This window comes from Ctenocephalides felis, unplaced genomic scaffold (assembly GCF_003426905.1).
Source record: "Ctenocephalides felis isolate EL2017-DRISC unplaced genomic scaffold, ASM342690v1 CF-g0.4_SCAFFOLD_03571, whole genome shotgun sequence".
Taxonomy (NCBI): domain Eukaryota; kingdom Metazoa; phylum Arthropoda; class Insecta; order Siphonaptera; family Pulicidae; genus Ctenocephalides; species Ctenocephalides felis.
The window spans coordinates 19,489,854-19,498,797 of NW_020539725.1; the positions used below are offsets into that span (position 1 = coordinate 19,489,854).

General features: G+C 27.3%; 1 protein-coding gene across 1 annotated transcript; it reads right to left on the reverse strand.

The window, feature by feature from the left end:
• Positions 1–1,984: 1,984 nt before the first annotated feature.
• Positions 1,985–7,940, reverse strand: LOC113385135 (transmembrane protein 68-like). The gene is made up of 7 exons (XM_026622946.1): positions 7,730–7,940; positions 7,236–7,374; positions 3,601–3,698; positions 3,366–3,533; positions 2,564–2,757; positions 2,415–2,492; positions 1,985–2,332 (listed from the first exon to the last, which is right to left on the reverse strand). The coding sequence occupies exons 1-7, from the start codon at positions 7,779–7,781 to the stop codon at positions 2,102–2,104; spliced, it is 960 nt and encodes a 319-aa protein (XP_026478731.1). The 5' UTR covers positions 7,782–7,940; the 3' UTR covers positions 1,985–2,101.
• Between the last annotated feature and the right edge of the window lie 1,004 nt (positions 7,941–8,944).

Sequence of the window (8,944 nt, forward strand, 5' to 3'; positions counted from 1 at the left end):
TAACCTATAGTTTTATAATAACTGTTAATTACGAGAAATTAAAAACTATTTTTAAGAACGTTTTCTAAGAAAAAAAAAATTAAGTTTAAAAAATGTACAAAAAATAATAAAACTTAAAATTTTTCTGATGATACATTTTTTAAACTAAAATTTAAATTTATTTAAATTAAAAAAATATAATTTTCAAAAAGAAAAATTTTTGAAGAATTTGAGAATGTTAAAATTTGTACTTAAGTACAATTATTGTACGATTGTTTTTAAGTAAGTATATTAGTATATAAGAAAATAAATTTTGATATGTTATTGTGATATAAAATTCTTATCGTACTATGACGACATATAATATAAATCATTCCAATCCAAAAGTTCTTTTTCCGAGAACTTCTATACCTTTTGAACTATTAAGTCCGTCATTTTCGATTACTCTGAAAACTTCTTCATACCCATCAGTAAATAAAATGATTTTGACTATTTTAGAAATTTACAAACTATTTTGTTGTTATCACTTGTTCAATAAAATTGAATTGCTTATAAAATTAAATTTATGTAAATACACCATTATACTTTTTGCATCATTTTCCGAAAAGATTTTAATATTCATTTTATTTGTTAAAGTTGTAATTTTCGCTTCAAAAAAAGTAAAAAAGTAATGTTTTGTTTTCATGTATAATTTTAATGTAATTTAGTAATATATAAAAATCGAAATTTAGTCATAACTGTTATATGTGATTTTTTTTCAGGTCGGTATAAGAATCTGGGGTGACGACTGCAATGACGATTTGGAAGTAAATATGAGAATCGACAACGATTTATATCTCGATTGGATTTATGACACAATATATGAAATTTCTAGCGCAAGCAGAAACTATTTAAATATTATTTATGTTTTATTTCATTTCATTACTGTATACTGCTAGACATAGGCCTGCTTCGAATAAATTAATCAATAAAGTTTAAAAAACGAAATAACAATTAGTATGAAGAACTTATTATAAAATGTATCTCGTCGTTCGTTTTTATACGAGGTCTGTTCAAAAAGTACCCGGAATTTTCGTTTTTTCAAAAAATATTTATTTATTCGTCTACATTAATGTGGTCCCCTTCAAAGTAGTCCCCCCAGATATAATACACTTATGCCAGCGTTTTTTCCAATTTTCGAAGCACCCTTGATATTCACTTTTTGATATGTCCTTGAGCACTCTCAGCGATTTTCTTCAATCGAGGAAAACCGCCGTCCTTTCATGGGTCTCTTCAACTTTGGGAATAGGAAAAAGTCACACGGAGCCATATCTGGTGAATTTTTGCACTTTGCAACACTTTATTTCATTTTTTACGCAAAATTTAATACAAATTCTTTGACTTTTCAATTCTTCCATTGTAAAAATCGCCGAGCTCAGAAAAACACGTCGAACCTTAGCGACTACCACAGACAAAGTAAACAGTGAATATAGCTGAAAATTTCATCATACTTTAGGGGCATGTATACCAACACAATAAAAAAAAATTTTGACAATCAGACACTCCAGACCCGCGAAATTTAATTATTAGTAATTCCGGGTACTTTTTGAACACACCTCGTACGTCGTTCTAATTCTTATGGAATTAAAGTTGTTAAAAAATAGTCTTTGAATTCATACTGGATTTTGAAATTTTATGAAAATCTATATATTAATTCTTATTTTGATTTTGAATTTTTTTTTATAACAACCAATTATATTTGTAACATTCAAGGCAGTGAAGTACCAATAAATTAATTTGCTTATACAATTTCAAAAGTTTCTCAAATTTTACAAAGTTCCAAATTTATAAAAAGATTTATTGATTGTAAATTGAAAAATATTAATCATACCCTTTTCTTGGTATTATGATAATTCTATTATCTGAATTAGTTTTTTAAGATATCATTATTTAAATAAAAAACAGAAATATTTTATTATAAAATATATTATGCATTAAACACTTTGTACAAAATATCATTGCCCACTAAGTTTCTCAATTCATAAAAATTAACAAATTTATAAACTATATGTAAAAATTTAAACCTTCCACCTCAAAATACTTTTAAATGCGTATTTGGAATATACATGTCTTATTTAAAATACTAATATTTTATCTTTTTTCTAATAAATCTATCTTTTAAGGCCAACAATATGTTGCCCGGTAATCTTTGATGCTCTAAAATTAAATCATCAATAGCTTTTGCAACTTTTATCTGAAGCTCTTCAGGTGAAAGACTTCCATCATATGGAATAGGATTGCCAACATGCGTTAATAATTTAACAGGAAAACCCCCATATATAGGTGCTAATGGTATGCGAAGAACAGAATAAATCTGTGTAAAAATGTTAATGAGTTACAATATTATATAGTAGTTCGTAACTGTTGTTTAGATACTACTATGAAGCACTAATTACCTTCAAAAATAATCTCTGGAATATTCCAACAGTTCTAAATGCTTCTCGAACATTTTCAGTAAATAATGGAATAATGGGCTTAAACAATTTAAAATGCTAATTATACAAAATAGATTAAAATTGACAATAGATGTGTATTATATACATACCACTTTTGCATCTAAAGCAACTTTTGCAAATCCTACCCTTTTATTCCACATCAATTTATATGAATGAGATCCAAATTGCGCTTCATAAACACCACCAGGACTTATTGCTAGTAAATTTCCTTCTTGTAATATATTTGAACATTGCTGTATTGTACCAGGTATTACTTTAATTGCTTCAGATATTATAGACCAACCTTAAAAAGTATGATGTGATAACAGATTTTTTTTTTTAACTTCTTTGATTATTTTTATTGTTTAAATAAATGGATTTACAGTGGTTCCCCAACTTACAAGTGACCTGACATACCAATGTTTCGATAACGAGCAAAAAAACGATTTGTTGCTTCAATATAAATCAAAATTTGAGGTACGAGCTTTGAGCAAGTACCAGTTTTCCAGAGTATAATACAAGTGTGTAATAACACATAATGCTATTTTAGATAACCATATTTTAGATTTTAAATGAATAAAAACTAACTCAACAACAAAACATGTCTAGCTCATTTCTGCAATATCATGTTTGCATAAGCAAACAATAATTAAATTAATAAATAATAAATTTAATTTGATATTAAAAAAACGTAACAAAAACTACAGTGCTGAAACGAATTAATGGTATTTCAATGTATTCATACGAAAAAAATTGCTTCGAGTTACGAGCGATTCGGCATACGAGCGTGGATACAGAACGAATTGAACTCACATGTCGGGTACCACTGTACTTATATTACTGTTTTAATCATCTTCACCAAATAATGATACATTGAAACTGGCACCAGCTTTATAATGTGTATTTAAGTACCTGGAATTTTGAATAGAAATCTATCTGCTACTGTATGAACTACGCGATTCTGTTTTAAGTACACTCTGGCCATAAAATAATATATGTCTATTGGAATGGCGCCATGGTAATATATAATAAGAGCAGGGCCATCACAAGGGATTTTTTCAATTCCATCAATTTCGAAACCTTTCAGAACAAAGAATTTGAGATATTAAATGAAAGATGTGAACAAAATTATTTCAAACAATAATACCATGCCATAACCATCCATGTGCATCCCAAATTACCGAAATGACATTCCTAGCTGCTGCCCAACGATTTGAACTTTCATAGGCTTCTTTCAGTTTATGCCTAAAAATTACACATTTATTAGAAATTATTGCATCACATTGTAAAAGAGTTTATATATATATATATATATATATATATATATATATTAGGGTGGTCCTTAAAATGGTCATTTTCGAATTTCCTTGCTCCCAGGGGCTCAAATGGTTCCAAATAGAGAAAAAACAATTCTCTGAAAGTTTTAGCTCTTAATATTAACGTTTAGATAGAGCGCAATTCAATCAAAGTTTTGTATGGAAATAGCATGGAAAAATTTTCAAAAATTTTAAAAACTGTTTTTAGATGTAATTTAGCGTACAAATGAATGAATAAAACTCATTCATTTGTCGCTAAGTTATACCTAAAACATTTTTTTTTAATTTTCAAATTTTTCTCCATGCTCTTTTCATAGAAACTTTGATTGAATTGCGCTCTATCTAAACGTTAATATTAAGAGCTAAAACTTTCAGAGCATTGTTTTTTATCAATTTGGAACCATTTGAGCCCCTGGGAGCAAGAAAATTCGAAAATGACCATTTTAAGGACCACCCTAATATATATATATATATATATATATATATATATATATATATATATATAGCTGACTCACATAAAGCAAATAAATGTTAAGTAATATTTTTTAATATTATTTATCTAGTTGTAGTTGTAATTTATCATATAAACTTCCCGTAGGGTAAGTTATTGTAATGGGCCGAAAATCGGAATTGAAAATTTTTACATTTCTCGACGTTTTGAAGGTTTCTGAACATTTTGGCATACTTTATAAAAATGAATGTGTGTGTGTGTGTGTGTATGTATGTATGGATACAAATTTTCGCCCACGTTTTCGGGCGTACGGATCAACCGATTTGAATGGTTTAAAAAACATTCGATTCCTATTGATAAGGAGATGTGCTGATTAGTTTTTGGCAAAGGCAGGTCCAGCAGTTACGGAGATAAAGAGCACAGAGTGCAGAAAATAGAAATCGAGTTTTTTTTTTTAATTTTTTGTATATCGAAAATAATTCAGATTTTATTTTTAATTCTGACTATAGTTCTAATATACTTTAAACAAATAATTTCAACTCTGCAATTCAGTTTATATAATTTTTATAAATATTAGACAATGTTACAATATTTATAATAATCTATTTGAAAACATTCAATATTCCTCGAACATTTCGTTACGGCACGGGAAGTTCCAGCAATTTGCCTTAAGGCACGATGCCACCCACCCCACTAGTTTTTAAATATGAATTGAATAAACTTTTAGGTAAATTTTAGGATGTTCTATATAAATGTATTGCAACACAACCAGGGTAATAGTGTTAATTAATTAAGTTAACTATTTAAAAACTATTTTGTTTTCCACCCAACCATCTATTGATTGAAATATTTTTTTAGATTTTTAGTTCATCATACATTAAAATTGTCTTTGTCTGCTTTTAGTTTTCAATATAAAATATTTTTTATTTCAATTATTCATATCATAACGATTATAACTATTTTCATAAATCTTGTAGTTATACTTAATGTTGTTTGTCTTTTGTTTTTGTATTTTATTTGAATTATTTGCCTGTAGTACATGAATATGAGACGAAGTTATACTTAAAACTTTTGATGGCTTAACTAATTTTTCATACTACTTATTAATTATCATATAATTAATAATTATCATAATATTTATCATCGGAAATGTATCATATTAGTTTTTCTTCTTCATTTAATTAAATAAAAAACATAAATTGACCTATTCGTGTTTTTCATGAATGATGAACATTAATATACAACTAAAATATTGAGAGATGATTTTGAGTTTTGCTGGGGTAGTTGATGTGTTCGTTTATGTTTGTGTTTATGTCTGGTTTGTTCTTGATGTTAGATATAATGTAAATGTAAGTTAGTAGGTAACGATGAAATGAGTATAAGTGAATATAAACATGTATATAGTTGTATTTCTAGATCGCTAAGCTAAAATAAATATATGATAATAAATAAATAAAAAAATATTACTAATATATATATATATATATATAAAAAATTGACAAAAATCAATATGGTTTCCTCCCTTCATCAAATACACAAGGTGCCCTAATAGATTTGACTAATACCATCAGTCAGCACCTTGAGGAAAATATGCACACAGTTGCAATTTTTATTGATTTACAAAAAGCTTTCGATACAGTAGATCATGGCATATTACTCAATAAACTAATAGATTTGGGTGTAGAGGGTTTGTCTTACAGCATTATCAAAGATTTCCTCATGAAAAGAGTGGTAAGGACGAAGGTAGGAAATTTCACAAGTGGAGGATGTAACATAACCTGTGGAGTTCCACAAGGTTCTGTATTAGGACCTTTATTGTATCTATTATACACCAATAACCTTAAAGACGCAAAATTAAAGGGAAGATACATATTATATGCAGACGATACAGCGATAGTATATGCGGATAAGGATAAAAAAAGACTCGAAGATATTATAAACACGGACATGAAAATATACACCGAGTGGCTAACTGAAAATAAACTAACAATTAACATAGATAAAACAAAATACATATATTTCAAACATAGAAAAAATACTGAGAACACTAAACTAAAAATTGAAGTAAATAATAGAGCAATAGAGGAAGTGGAAAGCATAAAATACTTAGGACTGATAATAAATGAAAAACTGACATGGACAGACCATATAAACAAAATAAAAAGAAAGATAGGAACATTAACAGGGGCATTGAAAAGGATCCACTCTTTCGGCAAAAAAAATAAAATACTAATTCTTAAAACGCAAATAATACCTATAATTTTATATGGCATAACAACATGGAGCCAAACAACTAAAGCAAACCTAAATGACATACAGAGAATAATGAATAAAGCCATAAAAATAGCATATAATTTACCACATCTAACACCCACCAAATACTTGCAGAGAGAAACAAATAATCATTCACTAAATAACATAATTAAAATAGAGAAATGCAAACTAATACACAAAATGAAATTTAACCGAATTAAAACAAGTGCAACAATAGACACAAATCAAGATATACATGAACACTACACAAGACAACACAACAATTTTCACATTGAACGCAATAGAAAAAAGAATTTGAGAGAAAATGTCATATGGAGTGCTACCAAAATATATAACGAATTGCCAGACTATATTAAGATGACCAATGATAATGATAATTTTAAAAGAAAAATAAAGAAGTACTATATGGAAATTGAAGAAAAAGAAGACTGAAGAGTTATATATAGATATTATATTAATGAAATAGATATTATAGTCAAATGAAATGTAAATATTATATGAAAACTGTTTTTCATAATCTCTCATACCAGGCACCTCTGTCTGACTGAGATATGAAAATAATGTATATATGTAAATAAATAAATAAATATATATATATATATATATATGTATATATATAAATGAACTTAAACAAATTATATGATAGATCAAAGTTATATAAACACAATTCTCTCTAAAAAATCATACAACAAAAACAAACAAATGAGATATATATTAGTATTTGAAATATGGATACATTACCTATGTAACTTGTATATATACAATATAAGACTGGTCATGTAAAACATAAGTACGATGATTGCTGGCAGGAGGAATGTTATGAGTAGTGGAGTTAACAAGCGATAGAGCCATAGTGAATAGTCCAAATCAATATAATTTTCTGAAAAAATAGTTTTATATATTTCGGTAAAGCATCTAAATAGTAAATAGAAAGATTAATACATAAACTATACTCAGACGTTTATTCAATGAAATAATTGGAAATGTGAATTAATGTTAAAATGAAAATAAAAAATATAAAGCTCAAATTATTCATAGACAAAGACTGAAGCTTAATCAATGCTCATATGAATATTCATTAGATTGCAATATACATTGTGTCAGATTTACAAGAACAAATAGTTAGCAAAATGTAACAAATACAATCGAATTTGCATAATCCAAAAATTAAAGCACATCATGGTAGTAATTTTGAAGTATCTTGAATGTATCACAATAAAATTTGGATGTTTTACCTAGAACACTTTCTATATAAGATATACTGTTTTTAATGTCGATCATTATCATGAATTTCAAAAATCATAAAATAAAAAAAGCAGTACAATCGTACTGCTTAATAATTGAGTATGGTTTCACTGATTGTAATTAAACACCAACACCTCATTAACATATCGCTTAGTTAGCATATCTTCGTTGTCAGCTAACGAAATCGACTAATGCAATATGAGAATCGCATACTTGAAATAAGGTATTGTTTCCCAATTGTCAAAGTGACAGTTATAATAATCATTGACCGTAGAGATAAGAAAAGGAGAGAGGAGACAAGTGAAAACTGTCACGAAGTTAGAGCGCGATCATAGATTACAGAAATACAAATGGATATGGATTCGATATTTTTTCTATCTATGATGGATTCGATTTTATGATATTACATGATTTACAGATATTTTATGATTTTATGATAATACATAAATAAGCATAAATTATTAGGTACTAATTAGATATTACTACTATTACTATTTTATGATATATTACTCAACACATATTTAACATCAATACTCTTCTTTTATCTATTTTCAACATATATGAAGATATTGATAAAAGAAGGGTAAAAACATCAGGGGAGGGGGAGTTAACTTAGAACAAATGATCTTCCAACTGATGAACTACCATGCTTAAATTTTATGCTTTTTTAAGAACTGATTTAATATAATTATTTTAAACTAGCTGACCCGGCAAACGTTGTTTTGCTGAGTAAGGTATATTATAAACAATTTCTAGAGAATCAAATATAGTAATACTTTTAGTGTATAAGGATGTGTTGTTTGAATGCTATATACAATGAGGTATTATAAAAACAATAAACTCCATTAGTTTGTCTATATTTTGTCTGGAAGTTTTATACACTTTCTATAGAAGACATGGTATAATCCAATCCAAGTCTTTTTTGGGCTTTCGACTTATTGATTATGTTTCAAGTTTTTCAGATTATTTTTGGATTCTGCATTTTGTGTATAATTGTAAATAATACAACTGAGCTTATACAACATTTTAAAATTTCTGCGAGGAAAGATAGAAAATGAATCAAGTATTTCTTCTTTGACCCGCTTTTTGAAAAGTTTCAAGTAACATTCTATGAATTAAAATAAATTTAATAAAAAGTATATATGTAGAGCAGGGCGAAGCACAATGGTCCAATTTGACTTTGAGCAAATATCAACTATATCACG